This window comes from Rhea pennata, chromosome 13 (genome assembly GCF_028389875.1).
Source record: "Rhea pennata isolate bPtePen1 chromosome 13, bPtePen1.pri, whole genome shotgun sequence".
NCBI classification, from domain to species: domain Eukaryota; kingdom Metazoa; phylum Chordata; class Aves; order Rheiformes; family Rheidae; genus Rhea; species Rhea pennata.
Window position 1 is genome coordinate 1,268,530 of NC_084675.1, and position 22,083 is coordinate 1,290,612.

The window sequence follows — 22,083 nt, forward strand, 5'->3', positions numbered from 1 at the left end:
GGACCCGTTCTGTGGAGGGGACCATTCAGGTACCTAATTCACCAGCAGCAGTGTGCCATGTGAACACCTATGTGGCTGATGACCAGGTTGAGGCCTTGGCCCTGCAAAGGAGACTCAAGAGCCTCCAGAGCCAGTTGAGTTGGGGCGGGGTAACTCTGCTGGGCAAAAGGTCCAGTTTTATCCTGTTCCCAACAAGCAGGACAACAGTCTCAAAATGAAGTGTAAAGAGTCACAATAAAATTATGTAATAGGCAAAGGGAAAAGGCAGGAACTGGAGAGCTGGGCAGAGAGCAACATCCTGAGGTTCAACAAGGGCAAGTGCAGAGTCCTGCACCTAGGGAGGAATAAACCCATGCACCAGTACAAGCTGGGGGCTGACCTTCGGGAGAGCAGCTCTGCAGAGAAGGACCTGGGAGTGCTGGTGGATGACAGGTTGACCATGAGCCACCAATGTGCCCTGGTGGCCAGGAAGGCCAATGGTCTCCTGGGGTGCATTAGGAAGAGTGTTGCCAGCAGGTCGAGGGAGGTGATCCTGCCCCTCTACTCAGCCCTGCTGAGGCCTCATCTCGAGTACTGTGTCCAGTTCTGGGCCCCCAAGTACAAGAGAGACATGGAGCTACTGGAGAGAGGCCGGCGTGGGGCTATGAGGATGATCAGAGGGCTCGAGCATCTGCCCTGTGAGGAATGGCTGTGAGAGATGGGCCTGTTTAGCCTGGGGAAGAGAAGAACTGATGGAGGATCTTATCAGTGTGTATAAGTACCTGAAGGGAGGGTGTCAAGGGGACAGGGACAAACTCTTTTCAGTTGTCCTGTGTGATAGGACAAGAGGCAATGGGCAGAAACTGAAGCACAGGAAGTTCTGCCTGAATGTGAGGGGGAATTTCTTTACTGTGAGAGTGACGGAGCGCTGGACCAGGTTGTCCAGAGAGGTGCTGGAGTCTCCTTCTCTGGAGATCTTCAAGGCCCACCTGGATGCGACCCTGTCTACCATGCTCTAAGTGACCCTGCTGAGCAGCGGGGTTGGACTAGATGATCTCCGGAGGTCCCTTCCAATCTTACCGATTCTATGATTCTACGACTCATGACCTCAGGGATGGACCCAGCATGATACCTGCAGGCTGAAGATCTTGGAGTAGTTGCTGCTCAGTCCTCAGTGAGGCAGCATGCAAGGGGATGGAGTGCATGAACAGCAGAGAGGTGATGCGCAGACTGTGCAGGGTCCACTTCCTTCTGCAAGAAGGCAATGCTGGTGGTTTGCTCTGCAGGTCTTTTGCAGGATGACCTGGGATGGCACATCTACTTGGAAGACAGCCGAGAGCAGAGTACCTCCTGCAGCTCCATCTGGGGGGCTCTGGAAACCAGCAGAAGGGGAATGCGTTCAACCTCCGACTGGCGTTACATGGGAAAGACAGGGAAATGCTGTGAAGCTGTCAGGCCCACCTGAGCCATGGGGCACCCTGTGTCCCTTCCACTGGCTGCTCCCTCCCTCCTCCCTCAGCACGCCTTCTCCTGGGCTCCTGCTTCACAGGGCCAAGGTCCTAGAGGTCAGTTCTGTGTGTTTGGGAATGTTAAGTGACTTCTGGCCTTTGGAGCGATGAGGGCTGGTGCCCAGGCAGGAACTGGGTCCTAGAGAGCTGGAGAGACTGTACCTAGAGCAAAGTCTTTGCGCAAGCCTGAGTGGGTGGGGTGGCAGCAGGCTGTAAGTAGCATTAAGGATCTGAGTGAGCTAGGCAAGCTAGAGCAGAGGCAGGAGGAGCAGCAGCATGGCAGGGCTTCGTGTCCACTCCGCTCTGGTCACTGGGGCCAATCGAGGAATCGGCCTGGGAATTGTCAAGCAGCTCCTGCAGATGCCAAACCCACCCGAGTGGGTCTTTGCAGCCTGCCGGGACCCCAAGGGAGAGCGAGCACAGGTGAGGCTCAGCGGAGCTGACTTTGCTGGGGGGTGGAAGCACAGGCCATCACGTCCTGCCCGGGGGGCATGTTTGGGCCAGGAGAAGATTTGTAAGGGCTCAGATGGGAAGCTGCAACCCTGCACCACAGTTGCCAGGGCACAGGGCAGCCCAGCTGGCACGGCCGCGCGACGAGCTGCGCATGGGGTGTGCAGAGAGGCTAGGGCTCCTGGAGGACAGGCAGGGAGCTCCTGGCACAGCCTGGCACTCATCTCCTCAAGGGCTAGAGGGAAAGGCGTGAGTCTGCAACAGGAGGGCAGAGGGTGAAGTAGTGGCATGTGACGTGTGCAGGAGGCACGGAGCCCTGTCCGGCTGGAGCAGAGCACCCAGGGTAGGGTGCTGGGCACGGGGCAGTGCGGGGACAGAGCAGGAGTGACAGTGGCTGTGCCTGGGACAGGCTTGAGAGCTGACGTCTGCCCAGGTGTCCCTGCCTCTCTGTTGTGCCCTCTCTTGCAGGAGTTACAGCATTTGGCCTCCAAGCACGCCAACCTGGTCATCATCCCGCTTGGTAGGTGCTCCTGACTGTGCCCCAAGGGTGAGGGGCCCTTGCCCAGGCTCCCCTCGTTAACCAGCACTGTCTGCTCCCACAGCCCAGCCACTCACCTGGCATGCTGTGCACACCACAGCAACCCAGTGAGAGGTGGGAGCCGTGCCAACAGTCCCAGCATGTAGTGGGGGAAGCAGGCTCACTGCTGTCACTCCTGCCCACAGCCTGTCTCCAGCCATGCCGGAGACTCCTGCCTTCCTGCCTGGCAGGGAGAGGCCCTGCGCTCCTCTCTCCTCTGGGGCCCCCTTTCTCCCATGTGCCCTGATTCCTGCCCCAGCACATCCCTGAGGGCACATGGGGCTCCTGTGCCCTGGCATCAGGCCGTCATGCGAGGCACATAGGGGAAGCAGGCGCTTACCTCGCTCTGTGTTGGCCCTGTAGAAGTCACCGACCCCACCAGCATCCAGGCAGCTGCAGGCAGAGTCAGGGAGCACCTGAAGGACTCTGGGCTGAACCTCCTCATCAACAATGCTGGCATTGCAAATCCAAGCTCTTTGGATACTGAGACTGTGGAGAACATGTCCCAGGTGTATGCCACCAACACGACTGGGCCCCTGCTGGTGAGCCAGGTGAGAACCCCCACCTGTGGCTTTGCAGCTCTGCTCCAGGGAACATTGCTTCCCCTTGGCTCCAGCTCCTGGAGCTGGGAGATCCCAGGCAGGTGGGAAGGGCCAAAGGGAAGGGCCTGCTCTCTGCTCCAGAGCCCAGTGGGCTCTCGTCCTAACAGCCTTGCATTCTCCGGCTCAGATGGGGAGTGCAAGGAGTCATGGGTCAGTGCCAAGGAGCAGGAACCTGGTGGTCTGAGGCTGCGAGTGAGCAGATTCCTGCTCTGATTTGGTGCTGATGTGATGCAGTGTGGAAGGAGCAGTTCGAATCTCCTGAAGTGCATCCGCACAGGCCCTTCTTTCCTCTCGTTGCAGGCATTCCTGCCCTTGCTGAAGAAGGCTGCCCAGGGAAGCTCGAGCTCTGAGCTGAGCTGCAGCAAGGCAGCCATCATCAACATGTCCAGTATTGCTGGCTCCATAGAGGAAATACGTTTATCGGAAAATGTGCAATATATCTCATACCGCTGCAGCAAGGTACTGCCACGCTGTGCTGGCACAGCATGAGCCCCCAAGCTTTTTATCTTCCAAACCCCCTCAAGCCCTCTTGTGACTCCCCTCCCTCCCTCCTGCCATCTCTCTCCACTTGCAACGGTTCTCGGGAGTCCCCTTCTCCCTCCCACAGCACTCACCTCCTTCCTGTCCATGCCAGGAGATGCTGTATGCCACTTCCCAGTGTCGTTCTCAGCTGTGCTGAGTGCCTGTGCCTGGAGATTGTGGCAGCACTGTGTGTCGCAGGGAGCTCTGCTTGCCTGCCCTCCTCTGCCTCTGCCTTGGGGTCTGCACATGTTCCCTAGGGGAGGGCACTGTTGTCCTCCCCACGGTGATCCTTGTGGTGCCTCCTTGCAGGCTGCTCTGAACATGCTCACCAAGTGCCAGTCCTTGGGGTACCGGCAACACGGCATCCTCTGCGCTGCTCTCCACCCTGGCTGGGTGCAAACGGACATGGGGAGCTCAGCTGGACACAAGGTAGGATGTTCTCTGGGGCAGGTCCAGAAGAACCTCGTTGTTCAGGAACCCAAAGCGTCCTGTGTACCGAACATCCTGAGAGCTGCCGGGCTCCAGTGGAGCTGTGTGGACAATGCTCGGAGCTTGTGGCACAGGAGGGAAGGAGATGGCAGGCAGGGAGCCTTCCTGCAAAGTGCTGCTGTCTCCTCACTTCACTCACCCCAGGGAGCCATGGGCTCAGGGAGGCGCTGGCCAAAGCAGGAGCCTGCTCTGACCCTTAGAAGGCCTTGGGCACAAAGTTGTGTTTCTCCTCTGTCCCTGCAGCCCCCACTGACGGTGGACGTGAGCGTACAAGGAATGCTGAATGTGCTCTGCTCCCTCTCCGAGAAGGACACAGGGACTTTCCTGGACTGGGAAGGGAAAGTAGTGCACTGGTGAGACGCCAGCCCAGCGTCATGCCCGGATCCTGGCAGCAGGTCCCTTTGCTGCTGTGCTGTGCCGTGCCCATGTCCTCAATAAACCCATGTCCATGAGCAGCAGTGCTGCCGTGTGCCATCCGTGATGGCAACCGGATGTGTGTGTGGGGTATGAACTTGCAGAGGGCAGCCTTCTTCCTACGCAGGACTCGTTAGCGTTTTGTGTAGCAGTGCCACCAGGCTAGCTCTCCTGACTCATGGCTGTGCATGGGATCCCCATGAGTGACGGCCTGTGGGTTCCGTGGGAAGGTAACCGTGCTCTGGAAACATGGTCTCCAGGAAGCAAATTATCCCGGGGCAGGTGTCCCAGGCTGGTGCCCGTCTCTGTGGAGCTGGGTCACCCCAGGGGCTGTGGGGCCCACATGGGTGCTGAGGGAAGGCAGCACAGGGCTGGCAAAGATCCCAAGCAGCCGTCGGGCTCCCTTTGCTCCAGCTGGCTGTGCTCAGGTGCCACGTGGACACCACTCCGGCCTGGGATAGCTCAGTGGGGCTGGGGAGTCACGGGAACTCATGCGCCCTCTCCCCACGTGGGGCTGCAAAAGGGTTGCTCTACAGCAAACTGTGTCCTGCCTCCTGCATCCTCTCCCACGGGTCCGGAGCCCACCGGGAACTCCTGGTCCTAGCGACGCAAGGTGGGACGCAAGGCACTCGCACAGCCAAGGGGCAGTGCAAGGAGAGCTGGCCTTCAGGCTCAGCCAGAAGCTACCAACCCATCAGGGAGCTCAGGGTGGCATGTCCTGTCCCTGTCTGGATGCTCTGCGGATGCAGCTCACCCAGGACGTGGAGGCTGCTAGCTGAGGCGAGGGCTGCGGAATGGTGCCCGGGGCATGCCCAGCTGGACAAGGCTCCTGCAGGGAACAGGGGAGCTCTAGCCTGAGGACAGTGACCCCCAGCCCCTGGGAGGGCAGGAGGGAGGCTCAGTGCGCGTGAGGCCGCCTGCTTCAGAGAGGGACGGAGCACATGCCCCAGGCATTGCTGGCAGCATGCATGTCGAGGGTGGAGAAGGGCTCCCAGCATGTCCCTGGGGGTCGCCAGCGGGTTGGGCTGTGGATGTGTGGGGACATGACAGCTCAGCTGGGTCCTCGCACTTCCCCTGGGGCCAGCTCCACAGTGACAGCCCAGGGCCAGTGAGACTTGGCCCCACGGTGACAGCCTGGGGCCAATGGGGTGTGCTCCCCACTCCTGCCCGCAGGCCCCAAATGCACCCCAGGGGTGCCTGAGCAGAGGAGTGAGATGCTTCCAGGCACTGCTTCTGACTCCAGGCCTCCATCAGCAAGGCTGTGAGACGCACCTGGGCCCCGTCCGGGCCAGAAGGGGCTGAGTGGCCATGTGTCTGTGCCAAATGCATGGCCTGGGGTGCTGCTGCTCCCTTTTCCCCTACCTGTAGCAGGGAAGGGTGGTCATGGGAGCCCTTTTCCCACCCCTTACTGCTCCGATGGGTGGGTTGGGGCCTGGATATCCGTGCAGCCGGCACACCACAGCTTGTGGCCTGCTTGCTGCTCGCTCTGGTCCAGGATATTGTCCTGGCAGCCGGAGTCATCACACAACATCCTCTCTTGTGATACTCTTTCCCCATGGTACCACACCTGCTGCCATGGCACAGCTACTGCCCTGTAATCACACCTGCAGCTCTTCTGCCAAGGGCAGCACATCTCTCATGGTATCTTGTCTGTCATGAAACACTTCAGTCAAGGTAGCATGTGCACTGCAACAGCAGATACAGCATGGCACCTATTTGTCATGGGGGGTTTTACAGTGGTGACGTATCCATTACAACGGCACATCTGCCACAATACGCCATGTCTCACAGCAGGGCTCTGCTGGGGGCTGCACACCTCTTGCAGTAACACATCTATCCTAGTGTTTCATCAGCATGAATCTTGTCCCTCAGGCCAGCACACCAATCCTCCTGGTACTCCCCCGGGCTTTTGAGACGCTCTTCTCCTGAGATGTATCACAAATGGCATGTGTTCTGCATCTACCCGTCTGTCACAGTGTGCGGCAGCAGCCGGAAGCCCTTGTGCTCGATGCCCTCAGATGATCCAACTGATCTTGGCTCTCTGGGTGCCCTTTGTCATTTCCCCCACTCCCCTCCTTGCTATTCTTTCCTGGACCCAGTGTTGGCAGGACTGCCACGGCCTGTGGCCCCTGCTCCTTGCCCCACTGGAGCAGCTCCAGACCTTCCACCTCTGCATGTGCAGAGAGACAGACTTCAGAGCTGGCTCTAGGGCTTCAGGACTGAAGTGCCGCTGTCCTCCCCAAGAGGTGGGGTTATGGTGGCATACGGAGGAATGGGCGGACCCAGTCCTGATGCCACTTCCCTGCACACCACAGTATCTTCCAGGTCCCCATGTCAGTCTCCACCAGCCGGGATGGATCACTGTGCACAAGATCCCCTTGTCCTTGAACTCTGCAGCCATGCCCCTTGTCACTACGTCCCGTGCAGCCTGGAAGAGGCGTCATCTTGCCAGCATGACTCGGAGGAGTGGACGGATGTTGGGGTGCCTGCAGGCAGGAGTGGTGGTATTCGCTAGCCAGAAGCTGTGTGTGGCCAGGAAACGGGACTTTACCCTGCAGTAAAGCATTGGCACAACCACCCCAAAAGGCTCTGTTCCGGATGCTGCTGATCCCAGGGCTGGCAGTCTCTGTGCTTGTGCCTGGGAGAACCAGGCAGAGGCTGGATATCCTGGGGCAGGTGTGTGTGGTGGGTCCCATGGGCTCCCCTTCGTGGGCACTGTACACGGGGCCATCAGAGCGCCTCCTGCACATCCTCTGGCACCCCATCTTGTTGCTGGCATGGGACGGTACATGGGGGCCTCCAGCACCCCAAGGCGCAGGCCCAGCACATCCCCTGACATGTCACCTTGCTGGAATGGTACAGGTACATGGGGGCCTCCAGCATCCTGAGCCACAGCCTGATGGAGCCCACTTTGGTGGACATCTTGATGATCACAGCCCGGCTGCAGCTCAGCCCATCCTTTCCTGGGCCCTTTGCTGCCTTTGCCAAGAGGGGCAGAAACTCCTGACACAAAGACACCAGTGCTCTATTAAGACACGACCAACCCTGAGTTTGAGAACTGTCCTGAAGGTCCCTGACCCAGACCACCCGCGGGAGGAGGGACAGACACCCTAGGCAGAAGGGCAGTGGATGGCTAGGATGCCCCATGGATGGGCCAGCTCCCCTCAGCTCCAGTGTTTCCCAGGGTCAGACAGCACCAGTACAGCCAGCATGGGGCAGGCAGGAGCTCCAGCTGCGGAGCAGTGAAGCATGGCTGGGGCTGGCCTGAGCTGCTTCTCGGCCTCCCTGTCCCTTAGGGTGGGCAGGGGAGCCCTGAAGCCCATGGTCTTGCTCCCCATCAGTCTGGCTCAATCCAGAGAGTGAGGACCCGTTCTGTGGAGGGGACCATTCAGGTACCTAATTCACCAGCAGCAGTGTGCCATGTGAACAGCTATGTGGCTGATGACCAGGTTGAGGCCTTGGCCCTGCAAAGGAGACTCAAGAGCCTCCAGAGCCAGTTGGGTTGGGGCGGGGTAACTCTGCTGGGCAAAAGGTCCAGTTTTATCCTGTTCCCAACAAGCAGGACAACAGTCTCAAAATGAAGTGTAAAGAGTCACAATAAAATTATGTAATAGGCAAAGGGAAAAGGCAGGAACTGGAGAGCTGGGCAGAGAGCAACATCCTGAGGTTCAACAAGGGCAAGTGCAGAGTCCTGCACCTAGGGAGGAATAAACCCATGCACCAGTACAAGCTGGGGGCTGACCTTCGGGAGAGCAGCTCTGCAGAGAAGGACCTGGGAGTGCTGGTGGATGACAGGTTGACCATGAGCCACCAATGTGCCCTGGTGGCCAGGAAGGCCAATGGTCTCCTGGGGTGCATTAGGAAGAGTGTTGCCAGCAGGTCGAGGGAGGTGATCCTGCCCCTCTACTCAGCCCTGCTGAGGCCTCATCTCGAGTACTGTGTCCAGTTCTGGGCCCCCAAGTACAAGAGAGACATGGAGCTACTGGAGAGAGGCCGGCGTGGGGCTATGAGGATGATCAGAGGGCTCGAGCATCTGCCCTGTGAGGAATGGCTGTGAGAGATGGGCCTGTTTAGCCTGGGGAAGAGAAGAACTGATGGAGGATCTTATCAGTGTGTATAAGTACCTGAAGGGAGGGTGTCAAGGGGACAGGGACAAACTCTTTTCAGTTGTCCTGTGTGATAGGACAAGAGGCAATGGGCAGAAACTGAAGCACAGGAAGTTCTGCCTGAATGTGAGGGGGAATTTCTTTACTGTGAGAGTGACGGAGCACTGGACCAGGTTGTCCAGAGAGGTGCTGGAGTCTCCTTCTCTGGAGATCTTCAAGGCCCACCTGGATGCGACCCTGTCTACCATGCTCTAAGTGACCCTGCTGAGCAGCGGGGTTGGACTAGATGATCTCCGGAGGTCCCTTCCAATCTTACCGATTCTATGATTCTACGACTCATGACCTCAGGGATGGACCCAGCATGATACCTGCAGGCTGAAGATCTTGGAGTAGTTGCTGCTCAGTCCTCAGTGAGGCAGCATGCAAGGGGATGGAGTGCATGAACAGCAGAGAGGTGATGCGCAGACTGTGCAGGGTCCACTTCCTTCTGCAAGAAGGCAATGCTGGTGGTTTGCTCTGCAGGTCTTTTGCAGGATGACCTGGGATGGCACATCTACTTGGAAGACAGCCGAGAGCAGAGTACCTCCTGCAGTTCCATCTGGGGGGCTCTGGAAACCAGCAGAAGGGGAATGCGTTCAACCTCCGACTGGCGTTACATGGGAAAGACAGGGAAATGCTGTGAAGCTGTCAGGCCCACCTGAGCCATGGGGCACCCTGTGTCCCTTCCACTGGCTGCTCCCTCCCTCCTCCCTCAGCACGCCTTCTCCTGGGCTCCTGCTTCACAGGGCCAAGGTCCTAGAGGTCAGTTCTGTGTGTTTGGGAATGTTAAGTGACTTCTGGCCTTTGGAGCGATGAGGGCTGGTGCCCAGGCAGGAACTGGGTCCTAGAGAGCTGGAGAGACTGTACCTAGAGCAAAGTCTTTGCGCAAGCCTGAGTGGGTGGGGTGGCAGCAGGCTGTAAGTAGCATTAAGGATCTGAGTGAGCTAGGCAAGCTAGAGCAGAGGCAGGAGGAGCAGCAGCATGGCAGGGCTTCGTGTCCGCTCCGCTCTGGTCACTGGGGCCAATCGAGGAATCGGCCTGGGAATTGTCAAGCAGCTCCTGCAGATGCCAAACCCACCCAAGTGGGTCTTTGCAGCCTGCCGGGACCCCAAGGGAGAGCGAGCACAGGTGAGGCTCAGCGGAGCTGACTTTGCTGGGGAGTGGAAGCACAGGCCATCACGTGCTGCCCGGGGGGCATGTTTGGGCCAGGAGAAGATTTGTAAGGGCTCAGATGGGAAGCTGCAACCCTGCACCACAGTTGCCAGGGCACAGGGCAGCCCAGCTGGCACGGCCGCGTGACGAGCTGCGCATGGGGTGTGCAGAGAGGCTAGGGCTCCTGGAGGACAGGCAGGGAGCTCCTGGCACAGCCTGGCACTCATCTCCTCAAGGGCTAGAGGGAAAGGCGTGAGTCTGCAACAGGAGGGCAGAGGGTGAAGTAGTGGCATGTGACGTGTGCAGGAGGCACGGAGCCCTGTCCGGCTGGAGCAGAGCACCCAGGGTAGGGTGCTGGGCACGGGGCAGTGCGGGGACAGAGCAGGAGTGACAGTGGCTGTGCCTGGGACAGGCTTGAGAGCTGACGTCTGCCCAGGTGTCCCTGCCTCTCTGTTGTGCCCTCTCTTGCAGGAGTTACAGCATTTGGCCTCCAAGCACACCAACCTGGTCATCATCCCGCTTGGTAGGTGCTCCTGGCTGTGCCCCAAGGGTGAGGGGCCCTTGCCCAGGCTCCCCTCGTTAACCAGCACTGTCTGCTCCCACAGCCCAGCCACTCACCTGGCATGCTGTGCACACCACAGCAACCCAGTGAGAGGTGGGAGCTGTGCCAACAGTCCCAGCACGTAGTGGGGGAAGCAGGCTCACTGCTGTCACTCCTGCCCACAGCCTGTCTCCAGCCATGCCGGAGACTCCTGCCTTCCTGCCTGGCAGGGAGAGGCCCTGCGCTCCTCTCTCCTCTGGGGCCCCCTTTCTCCCATGTGCCCTGATTCCTGCCCCAGCACATCCCTGAGGGCACATGGGGCTCCTGTGCCCTGGCATCAGGCCGTCATGCGAGGCACATAGGGGAAGCAGGCGCTTACCTCGCTCTGTGTTGGCCCTGTAGAAGTCACTGACCCCACCAGCATCCAGGCAGCTGCAGGCAGAGTCAGGGAGCACCTGAAGGACTCTGGGCTGAACCTCCTCATCAACAATGCTGGCATTGCAAAGGTGATATCTTTGGATACTGAGACTGTGGAGAACATGTCCCAGGTGTATGCCACCAACACGATTGGGCCCCTGCTGGTGAGCCAGGTGAGAACCCCCACCTGTGGCTTTGCAGCTCTGCTCCAGGGAACATTGCTTCCCCTTGGCTCCAGCTCCTGGAGCTGGGAGATCCCAGGCAGGTGGGAAGGGCCAAAGGGAAGGGCCTGCTCTCTGCTCCAGAGCCCAGTGGGCTCTCGTCCTAACAGCCTTGCATTCTCCGGCTCAGATGGGGAGTGCAAGGAGTCATGGGTCAGTGCCAAGGAGCAGGAACCTGGTGGTCTGAGGCTATGAGAGCAGGAATCTGCTCACTGCTTTGGTGCTGATGTGATGCAGTGTGGAAGGAGCAGTTCGAATCTCCTGAAGTGCATCCGCACAGGCCCTTCTTTCCTCTCGTTGCAGGCATTCCTGCCCTTGCTGAAGAAGGCTGCCCAGGGAAGCTCGAGCTCTGAGCTGAGCTGCAGCAAGGCAACCATCATCAACATATCCAGCTCTGTTGGCTCCATTGAGAAAATACGTTTCTGGGATAATGTGCAATATATCTCATACCGCTGCAGCAAGGTACTGCCACGCTGTGCTGGCACAGCATGAGCCCCCAAGCTTTTTATCTCCCAAACCCCCTCAAGCCCTCTTGTGACTCCCCTCCCTCCCTCCTGCCATCTCTCTCCGCTTGCAACGGTTCTCGGGAGTCCCCTTCTCCCTCCCACAGCACTCACCTCCTTCCTGTCCATGCCAGGAGATGCTGTATGCCACTTCCCAGTGTCGTTCTCAGCTGTGCTGAGTGCCTGTGCCTGGAGATTGTGGCAGCACTGTGTGTTGCAGGGAGCTCTGCTTGCCTGCCTTCCTCTGCCTCTGCCTTGGGGTCTGCACATGTTCCCTAGGGGAGGGCACTGTTGTCCTCCCCACGGTGATCCTTGTGGTGCCTCCTTGCAGGCTGCTCTGAACATGCTCACCAAGTGCCAGTCCTTGGGGTACCGGCAACACGGCATCCTCTGCGCTGCTCTCCACCCTGGCTGGGTGCAAACGGACATGGGGAACTCAGCAGGACACAAGGTAGGATGTTCTCTGGGGCAGGTCCAGAAGAACCTCGTTGTTCAGGAACCCAAAGCGTCCTGTGTACCGAACATCCTGAGAGCTGCCGGGCTCCAGTGGAGCTGTGTGGACAGTGCTCAGAGCTTGTGGCACAGGAGGGAAGGAGATGGCAGGCAGGGAGCCTTCCTGCAAAGTGCTGCTGTCTCCTTGCTTCACTCACCCCAATGAGCTTCAAGCCACGGGCTCAGGGAGGCATTGGCCAAAGCAGGAGCCTGCTCTGACCCTTAGAAGGCCTTGGGCACAAAGTTGTGTTTCTCCTCTGTCCCTGCAGCCCCCACTGACAGTGGACGTGAGCGTACAAGGAATGCTGAATGTGCTCTGCTCCCTCTCCGAGAAGGACACAGGGACTTTCCTGGACTGGGAAGGGAAAGCACTGCCCTGGTGAGACGCCAGCCCAGCGTCATGCCCGGATCCTGGCAGCAGGTCCCTTTGCTGCTGTGCTGTGCCGTGCCCATGTCCTCAATAAACCCATGTCCATGAGCAGCAGTGCTGCCGTGTGCCATCCGTGATGGCAACCGGATGTGTGTGTGGGGTATGAACTTGCAGAGGGCAGCCTTCTTCCTACGCAGGACTCGTTAGCGTTTTGTGTAGCAGTGCCACCAGGCTAGCTCTCCTGACTCATGGCTGTGCATGGGATCCCCATGAGTGACGGCCTGTGGGTTCCGTGGGAAGGTAACCGTGCTCTGGAAACATGGTCTCCAGGAAGCAAATTATCCCGGGGCAGGTGTCCCAGGCTGGTGCCCATCTCTGAGGAGCTGGGTCACCCCAGGGGCTGTGGGGCCCACATGGGTGCTGAGGGAAGGCAGCACAGGGCTGGCAAAGATCCCAAGCAGCCGTCGGGCTCCCTTTGCTCCAGCTGGCTGTGCTCAGGTGCCACGTGGACACCACTCCGGCCTGGGATAGCTCAGTAGGGCTGGGGAGTCATGGGAACTCATGCGCCCTCTCCCCATGTGGGGCTGCAAAAGGGTTGCTCTACAGCAAACTGTGTCCTGCTTCCTGCATCCTCTCCCACGGGTCCGGAGCCCACCGGGAACTCCTGGTCTTAGCGACGCAAGGTGGGACGCAAGGCACTCGCACAGCCAAGGGGCAGTGCAAGGAGAGCTGGCCTTCAGGCTCAGCCAGAAGCTACCAACCCATCAGGGAGCTCAGGGTGGCATGTCCTGTCCCTGTCTGGATGCTCTGCGGATGCAGCTCACCCAGGACGTGGAGGCTGCTAGCTGAGGCGAGGGCTGCGGAATGGTGCCCGGGGCATGCCCAGCTGGACAAGGCTCCTGCAGGGAACAGGGGAGCTCTAGCCTGAGGACAGTGACCCCCAGCCCCTGGGAGGGCAGGAGGGAGGCTCAGTGCGCGTGAGGCCGCCTGCTTCAGAGAGGGACGGAGCACATGCCCCAGGCATTGCTGGCAGCATGCATGTCGAGGGTGGAGAAGGGCTCCCAGCATGTCCCTGGGGGTCGCCAGCGGGTTGGGCTGTGGATGTGTGGGGACATGACAGCTCAGCTGGGTCCTCGCACTTCCCCTGGGGCCAGCTCCACAGTGACAGCCCAGGGCCAGTGAGACTTGGCCCCATGGTGACAGCCTGGGGCCAACCGGATCTGACTCCATGGTGACATATGGGGCTGGCAGAGCCTGGCAACAGTCTGACCTCACGATGACAGCCTGGAGCTGCTGGGGCCTGGCCCCTCTCCTGCCTGCAGGCTCCGTTGTTCCCCAGAGATGCCTGAGCAGAGAGTCACTTCCAGCTTCTGCTTGTGGCCCTTGGCCTCCACCGGGAGGGCAGCAAGAGGCACCAGGTCCTGGCTGGGCCAGGAAGGGCTGAGTGCCTGTGCATCTGCCCCAAGGGTGGGCCGCAAAAGGCTGCGGGCAGCAAGCTAGCATGGGTGCATGGGCAAGGGAAGGGCTGGCTGGGTAGAAACCCCTTCACAGGCATTGCTGCGGGGACACAGCCTCATGCCAGTGCTGACAGGGGGATCCCTGCCCCATGTCTGGGAGGGCACAGTAGCAGGTGTCGTGGGGGGGATAGACACCTGCCACTCACAAACAATAACCAGGATGGGGGACCAGGAGCACACTGGTGAGGGCTACCCACTCACAGGCAGCTGCTGTGGGGGACAGGAGCAGGGAGCTGGGTCATCACAGGCACAGGCCACCTGGCACACGCCCCATACTGGCAAAAGTCTGTGCATGCAGAGCCGGAGGAGAAAGGTGTCAGCTCCCGCCATTTACAGAGGCAGGGGGACAGGGGCACTGCAAGACTCCATGCATGGGGTAAGAAAGAAGGGAGTGAGAAGCTGACTCTCATGTCCTTGGCAGCCTGAGTCCAGCAAAAGATGAGCAGCAGACTGTAGGCGCTGCAGCGGACAGGTGAGGGGAAGGCTGGCAGGGACAGCGGACATGGGGCTCCAGTACAGCTCCAGCTCCTGGCCAGCAGTCTATCACCAGGACATGCTGTTTCCTTCCTGGTTGAAGAAGGTACCTGTAGTGTCCTGCTAGAGGCTGGCCTGCATGGTTAGGATGCCCCATACACTATGCTCCACCATCAGAGGGGCCTGCAGAAGGGGACAAGGGTCAACATCACTGCTGTGGACCAAGACTTGCATGGAAAGCAGGAGGGTATGACCAGAGAGTCTGGCTATCCCTGTACCTAGCCTACCACAGCTTATTGCCCGCTTGCTGCCAGCTCTGGCCCACCATATTGTCCTAGCATCAGGTGGCATCACACAATATCCTCTCTTTCAGGATACTCTGCCACATCTGCTGCCGTGGCACAGCCATGGCCCTGTAATCATGCCTGCAACTCTTCTGCCAAGGGCAGCACATCTCTCATGGTAGCTAGTCTGTCATGAAACACTTCAATCAAGGTAGTATGTACACTGCAATAGTAGATACAGCATGGCACCTCTATCACTGGAGTTTCTACAGTGGTGACGTATCCATCACAACAGCACATCTGCTGCAGTACCCCAAGTCTCATAGAAGGCTCTGCTGGGGGCTGCACACCTCTTGTGATAGCACATCTATCCTAGTGTTTCATCATCATGAATTTTGTCCCTTAGGCCAGCACACCAATCCTCCCGGCACATCCCCAGACTATCACAGAATGGTTGAGATTGGAAGGAACATCTGGAGATTATCTAGTCCAACTCCCCTGCTCAAGAAGGGTCATGTTGCACAGGATCACATCCAGGCGGGTTTTGAATATCTCCAGAGAAGGAGACTCCACAACCTCTCTGGGCAACCTGTTCCAGTGTTCTGTCATCCTCACAGTAAAGAAGTCTTTCCTCATCATGAAGCTCTTCTCCTGAGATGCATCACAAATGGCATGTGTTCTGCAACTACCCATCTGTCACAGTTATGTGGCATGTGAGCTGATGCCTGCGTTGCTGATAAGCAGGTTCAGGCCCTAGCCTTTCAGATGGGTCTTCATAGCCTGCCCCTGGGATGCTCTACAAACTCAGTGTGTCTGCCAGGGTAAAAAAGGACGTGGAGGAGAGCTCTGACAGTTTCCACAGCTGCGGGAGATGGGTACTGCCTGGCATCCTGCCCTGTTGTGGGATAGGGTCCTTGCCTCCCTAATGGTACTACACCGCTCATCACCTCTCTAACATAGCTCACTTCTTCCCACCTCCAATTTGCAGCACCAAAATAACCCTGAATACCCCATGCCTTCCTTGTGTGCCCTCAGAAATACTGCTGTGGTTGAAGTAACTCTTTTTAAACAAGTATTATCCAAAAAGGAAGGATTGGTCTGAGTAGATCAGAGTGCTAAACACATCAAAATGAGCAGCAGCTTGTCCTTGCTTATTGGTTTTGCCCAGAAGCCTGGGCTTCACAGACTTAGCTGTGAATATATATAACGCATCCCTTGGGAGGATGTCTAGCTAAGTTTATGGATATAGCCTTACTGCTTGGATTCTTTAACAAGACATATTTTCACTTCAAGCAGGATGATTTGTTTAAAGTAAAGCAATTTTTATGAATGTTCATTGAATGTTTCAAACTGCTATCCAGCTCTTTTTTAATGATATAGGAGACCACTCTTAAGAGAAGTTTAACTACATTTGCTTCATATATTCAAGGAATTTATGACTGCACAGGCCTTATTTTATGACAGATTCTTGGTCCTTACATACTGAGGCTCCCACATTTATTTTACATGTCATTGCCATTAGGAACCAACCCCAGATGGATGTACATGTTTCAGTGATAGACATCATCTATGGGGAAACAATAAAACTACGCTCTAGAGTCCATCCATACTGCACAGCAGCTATAGGGGCTGCTAAAATCTGGTGGATAGATTAATTTTATCTTTGAATTACGTGAAGATACAGATCTCTCAACCAGAGATCTGGTTGACATCTTTTTTTCCTTTTTAGCAATCTGTACTTAAATTGATCTTCCACAACACAATTTCCCATAGTTTTGCAGCTGTTTCAGGACTTCATAAAGGTGTGATGAAAACAAACTGGAGAATTTGATGAGCAAATTTGTTTTCGGCTTGCCCTATGTGAATTAAATACCCTTAGGGGCAGCACAGGTCTTTATAAGATTATTATTGCTGTTGCCTTATAAAATCAATGGCTTTCATTAGGTTCAAATTTTAAATTGTTTGTGATTTTGAATATTGAGTTAGGCTTTCCTTTGTGCTGAGGTTTTTGGATCCAGCACAGAGCTTGGACGCATTCAGGTGCTGCTCAATTTGGGACTGATTTTGCTGGAAGTCCAAATCCTTTCCCCAGCTGACTCATCCACACACTCCATGCACAGTATCAGCATCTTTGGGGTGTGTGTGTAGCTTCTCCTCAGGATTCAAGAGGTCACTTGTGGCTGGGTACAGGACATTTCACAGCATACTCTTCAGTGACCTTTTGAGGAGATAAAATTAACTGATTTCCAGGCTCTGTCACTCACCCTGAAGGATCTTTCACCACTTTGGTGAATGATTAATTTCTTTGGACTAGCTGAGTCATTGCAACAAGGAAAAGTCATGGCATGTTTATCGGTAGCCCTTTGAGATCCAAAGCACTTGCATAGTAGAGCGCACACTTGCCTTCCCACACGCCAGCAGCCCAGTGTGCAAGGTGCATGCAGGATCAGAGCCAGGTGTGTGGGATGAGCTCATTTCTTTTGCTACGCCTACCAAATCAGCTTCCCCTATGCAATGGCTGAATTGGTTCCTAAAAGCAAAGTGAACAGCTGAGAGTCTCAGCTTTGCCACGGTCAAATAAAAGGATAAGAAAGGGAAGGAAGGAAATGGAATGAAGAGACAGGTCTTACACATTTTAGAATTGATTTCTAACATCCATTTTAAAAAAGTGTATTCCTGTTATTGGTTGGAAATTATCTTTTCTTAACATGGAGAAAGAACATTTGGAGTAGCTTCTCTTTTTGAATCTATTTTGTTGTTGTAATAGGATTTTTTATCAGTTTTTAGCTTATTTGGAGACTTGACTCTCTTCTGGATTGTACACGTTTTAGTAAAGACTTTATACTGAGTGGCCAGCCCCTTGAGATGTCCCTTTATGCTGGCCAAGCTTTGGTGAGGAGAGTGAGTGTGCTCTTTGCATCACATATTACCAGTTGGGGATCTCAGGTAATTTTAAAGATGCTATCACTTATTACAAAGAAGGCGTTCTACCTTTAGTATTACGAGAGAAAAAATCACTGCCTATTTTTAGTAAAGATTGACTTCAGAAATCTTTTTTGCTAAGAAATGATGAACATTTACTTGAACTTTTTAGATGATTTTTTAACAAACAAACAGGTAGGTAGAAATTGATACAGTATCTGCATTTCCTTGATTCAGTTTCCTTATTATTCACTCTAAGGAAGTGCTTTGGGAATGAGCTCTGGCTACTTCTTATTTCAGTTATTACAGTGGTGAAAATTTTATTGCAAATGTTCCTTTAGCTGCATGTTTTTGTTTATTTATTTATTATCAACTCTTTTTAAAAACCCACACTCTGAGCAGCCCTCACTCTCTTAAGACACTACTGCCTGCCTCCCCAAGACATATCTGCAGGAAAACATACTCCAGCACTCTCCGCATATTTAACACTTCACCCCAACTCCAACCTTCTCTGGGCACCTTAATCCTTACTCACCACCCTGGGAGGCAAGTGCACACAAATACCCTATCTTTAGACACATGAAGTGCTGTCCTGTCTTCTCTCCCTGTTCCACTACAAGCCCTTATGCTGTCCAGATCTGCTTGCTACCTTCTCCTGCTGCTCCCCAGTACTGCTGACAAAGGTCACCAAATTTGGTCACCTTTGAAAAGGATAGGAAAACTCCCCAGTCCAGGCTGCAAACATCCCAAACCAGACTGTGTCTCTGGGCTGAGCATCAACCTGTAATATCAACACCAACAGAGAGACAGATTTGCTGTATGCATCCTTTTAGCCTATTTCTTCTCCCTCTCTTTGTCAGTAGCAAAGGAAAGGATGACCAGAATCACCTCCAAACAAGCATCAAACCAATCCTTCTGCTCAGGAACCGTCCAGTAAGTTTGAATGTTGTGTCCTGCCTTACTTTGGTTTGTGAATCTATGTGTCACAGCCCAAAAAGCCAGGCAAACTCAAGTACGGCATTCAGCACTTTTGGGAACTGGAGTTGTACCTTTCTCATAAAACTTGCTTGGTCAAGCTATCCAGACCCACCTCCACCTGCCTCTGAAGCTAGTTTGACTGCTGGTTTGACAGACCACAGTGCTGCTTGGCAGGAGGGAGTGGGCCAAGACATTCATGAATTTCCTCCCCGCCTGGTGTGGTTGGAACTGTCTGGCTGCCAGCATTAAGGCAGGGTATCTAACAAAGCTGTCCTCTGGCCCCAAGGAAAACAGAGGGCTAGAGACAATATCCAGTGCAGGGAGAAAGATTGCTCCATACCTAGCTGCACCAGTTTCACGTTGGAGTGCTGGGCAGGTAATTCTCTCAGGGCCTGGAAGCGAAGTGATGGAGCAGGGGTTAGATGTCACTGGTGACCAACAGCATGGCTATGTATCCCAGATGCAGGACCACTCATCCGTGCCAGCCCAGCCCTCAGGTCAGCCCCAGCCAGAGCCTGTCCAAGATGGCTTTGCATAGGCTAGGGAAGGATTTCGTGGCTGATACACCTGAGGGCTGTGCTGCCATTCAGAGAGACCTGGACAGGCTGGAGAGCTGGGCAGAGAGCAACATCCTGAGGTTCAACAAGGGCAAGTGCAGAGTCCTGCACCTAGGGAGGAATAAACCCATGCACCAGTACAAGCTGGGGGCTGACCTTCGGGAGAGCAGCTCTGCAGAGAAGGACCTGGGAGTGCTGGTGGATGACAGGTTGACCATGAGCCACCAATGTGCCCTGGTGGCCAGGAAGGCCAATGGTCTCCTGGGGTGCATTAGGAAGAGTGTTGCCAGCAGGTCGAGGGAGGTGATCCTGCCCCTCTACTCAGCCCTGCTGAGGCCTCATCTCGAGTACTGTGTCCAGTTCTGGGCCCCCAAGTACAAGAGAGACATGGAGCTACTGGAGAGAGGCCGGTGTGGGGCTATGAGGATGATCAGAGGGCTCGAGCATCTGCCCTGTGAGGAATGGCTGTGAGAGATGGGCCTGTTTAGCCTGGGGAAGAGAAGACTGAAGGGGGATCTAATCTGTGTATAAGTACCTGAAGGGAGGGTGTCAAGGGGACAGGGACAAACTCTTTTCAGTTGTCCCGTGTGACAGGACAAGAGGCAATGGGCAGAAATTGAAGCACAAGAAGTTCCGCCTGAAGATGAGGAGGAATTTCTTTACTGTGACAGAGTAGTGGACCAGGTTGCCCAGAGAGGCTGTGGAGTCTCTTTCTCTGGAGATCTTCAAGGCCCGCCTGGATGCAACCCTAACATGCTCTAGGTGACCCTGTTTGAGCATGGAGGTTGCACTAGATGATCTCCAGAGTTTTCTTCCAACCTTACCCATTCTGTGATTCTGTGATTTTAGTGCATTCCCAGCAACGTTCTCCCAGATGGTATTGTCAGGGATGTAGGGAATTTTGTTGTCCAACCAAGAGGCTGGCAGGAGAAGGGGTCCTGCTGGATTCAAGCTCTCTTCTCTTCCCCAGTCACAGTGAGGAAAAGATCAGCTGGACAGGGATTGGGTTTCCATTGGCAAGGCCAGGATGTGGGCACCCTGCGGGCACAGCTTGGGTGCCCCTCCAGTCTCCTCACATGTAGCTGGGTCGAGCACAGCCATAACCATGAGGCTGGCCTGGGCCCCAGTTGCTGGCCAGGGGGCTGGCAGCTCCCCAGAGACATGGTGAGAGTGTCACATGGGAGTGACTCAGCCAGCCTGCTCCAAGCTGGGAGCCAGACCCTGCAGAGACCCGGCAGGGCCATGGGGTCTGCAAATTCCCCTCCACTCACCCAGCTTGTGGCCATCCCTGTGCCTTACTCCTGCACTGACCTCCCATCAGGTTTGCGGCAGGTGACAAAGATGTGCTAGGGGGCCTAGGGGCTTGCAGCAAGCTACCTCACCAGCTCCAGCCCAATGTCTGGGTTGGACCCTCCCACCAGGACACTTTGAGCCAGCACAGCCACTTTCTATGCACTGGGTGGTGACAAACACGCTGCACCTGGCAGAATTTCTGGCTGTTCTGCAGGAACAGGAGATGGGGAACAGGCCATGGCGTGGCTCCAGGCTCTTGTGGGGACGGTGACAGTGCTGGCAGTAGCTTGCCCAGGTTTGCCAGGCTAGGGGCCCAGGTTGGGCCAGGAGCTCCCCAGCATGGTGAACAAGGGGCCAGATATCCCCTGTCTGCCAGCACTACCTTGTTTCCCAAGATTTGATTCCTTCCCTGCAGCCCCAGCTGTAGTCCCTGTAATCATGGAATAAGGATCACTTCCATTCAGTGCTTGGAAGGATGCCTGAAACGCAACCACAAACCAGAAGAGACCTAAACAGGTCTGAAATCTGGCATTTATTATAAAAGCTGGCAAGCTCAACTTGTATAAACGATCCCCCTCAGAGCACCCACGAGCCAGCAGAGGAGGCCCCCAGCTCTCTGCAGGCAGCTGTCTCCAGCTGTCAGGGCACTAAGCCTGCAGCCATCACCATTCTCCCTGCTGGAGGACAATGCAGGGAGGCTTATCAGACCAACACATCTCTGCTAAGCCAAGGCTCCTGCAGCCAAAACCAGCCCAGAGGCATGGATTTGGGGAAGGAAGACGTGAGTAACATGCTGAAAGAAACAAGGGACTGCCACATAAAAAGTCTCAACAGAAATCTCACAGCCTGTGTTTGGCCCAATATTTGGGGCAACCTGAGCTTAAGATCAGGGAGGATATAAGAGAAAAGTAGTGTCTGTTACATCTGGATGTGTCTAAGAGCATCTCTGCTGCTCAGCCTTGCTCAGCCTCTCGGAGGAAAGTGACAGGCTGGCTATTCCTTGAAGATCCAAGTAGTTTCAGACCTGGCACTCACCAGAGAAATATCTGGCTTCTGCCAGCAGCTGCTAAATGGTGGAGGGGCAGCAAAATTTGAAAAATCTGTTTTCAGCTGACACAGTGCATGGGAATAAGAAGCAATGTTTCCTTCCATCTCAGTGGGTAGACTAAGGCCTCCATGCAGGGTGTGTGTTTGGGAGAATGGCTGATCCACTGTAGAAGACTTTTATTATGGGCATAATCACCCATGGAAGCAATTGCACTATACAGTCTTGCCTATTCCTGCTGCTATCTGCAAGGCAGCACCTAGAGCAGACTTCCCATTAGAAACCAACATGACTAGAGTTTCTTCTTTTTCTTTCTAGGCTCCTTGGAAAGGAGAAAATAGACATGAGAAAAAGGTAGCTGAAGGACCAGATCTGATGAGAACAGCTGCCGGCCAGCCAAGCACAAAGCTGAGGAAGCCAAGCAACAAGCAACCTTTGGAAACGTCCAACTGTTAGCCAAGGTAATAGCCAACGTTTCGGCCATCTTCGCCATTTTGGCCAACCAGACAGCAGCACAGACATGCCAGGGCACAGGTCATGGCATAGGAAACACTACTTCAGGGCAGGTTTCCCAAGGGTCGCTGTGGGAAAGAGATGAGACAAATATAACCAAGATCTCCATGCTGTCAAA

At 55.5% G+C, this 22,083-nt stretch overlaps 2 protein-coding genes and 1 long non-coding RNA gene across 3 annotated transcripts; all 3 read left to right on the plus strand.

Moving 5' to 3' along the window:
• The first annotated feature begins 1,383 nt into the window (after positions 1 to 1,383).
• On the plus strand, positions 1,384 to 3,028 carry LOC134146204 (uncharacterized). The gene is made up of 3 exons (XR_009959801.1): positions 1,384 to 1,544; positions 2,406 to 2,457; positions 2,878 to 3,028. It is a non-coding gene; the product is annotated as an uncharacterized LOC134146204 (long non-coding RNA).
• LOC134146414 (uncharacterized) lies at positions 3,028 to 4,585 on the plus strand. Its single transcript, XM_062586835.1, has 5 exons — positions 3,028 to 3,056; positions 3,224 to 3,308; positions 3,417 to 3,575; positions 3,948 to 4,067; positions 4,371 to 4,585. Exons 1-5 carry the CDS (start codon positions 3,028 to 3,030, stop codon positions 4,482 to 4,484), a joined length of 507 nt encoding a protein of 168 aa, XP_062442819.1. The 3' UTR covers positions 4,485 to 4,585.
• Positions 4,586 to 9,357: 4,772 nt separating this feature from the next.
• Positions 9,358 to 12,395, plus strand: LOC134146214 (C-signal-like). Its single transcript, XM_062586492.1, has 6 exons — positions 9,358 to 9,814; positions 10,310 to 10,361; positions 10,782 to 10,969; positions 11,321 to 11,479; positions 11,852 to 11,971; positions 12,282 to 12,395. Exons 1-6 carry the CDS (start codon positions 9,668 to 9,670, stop codon positions 12,393 to 12,395), a joined length of 780 nt encoding a protein of 259 aa, XP_062442476.1. The 5' UTR covers positions 9,358 to 9,667.
• Positions 12,396 to 22,083: the final 9,688 nt, after the last annotated feature.

Excerpts from the sequence above, each read along its gene's own strand:
- LOC134146214 (XM_062586492.1), top strand. The coding sequence starts at position 9,668 with ATGGCAGGGCTTCGTGTCCGCTCCGCTCTGGTCACTGGGGCCAATCGA. Across the intron at positions 10,970-11,320 it reads GGCCCCTGCTGGTGAGCCAG|GCATTCCTGCCCTTGCTGAA; the intron begins GTGAGAACCCCC and ends CTCTCGTTGCAG. Across the intron at positions 11,480-11,851 it reads TCTCATACCGCTGCAGCAAG|GCTGCTCTGAACATGCTCAC; the intron begins GTACTGCCACGC and ends GCCTCCTTGCAG.
- LOC134146414 (XM_062586835.1), top strand. The coding sequence starts at position 3,028 with ATGCCACCAACACGACTGGGCCCCTGCTG. Across the intron at positions 3,057-3,223 it reads ACACGACTGGGCCCCTGCTG|CCTTGCATTCTCCGGCTCAG; the intron begins GTGAGCCAGGTG and ends TCGTCCTAACAG. Across the intron at positions 3,576-3,947 it reads TCTCATACCGCTGCAGCAAG|GCTGCTCTGAACATGCTCAC; the intron begins GTACTGCCACGC and ends GCCTCCTTGCAG.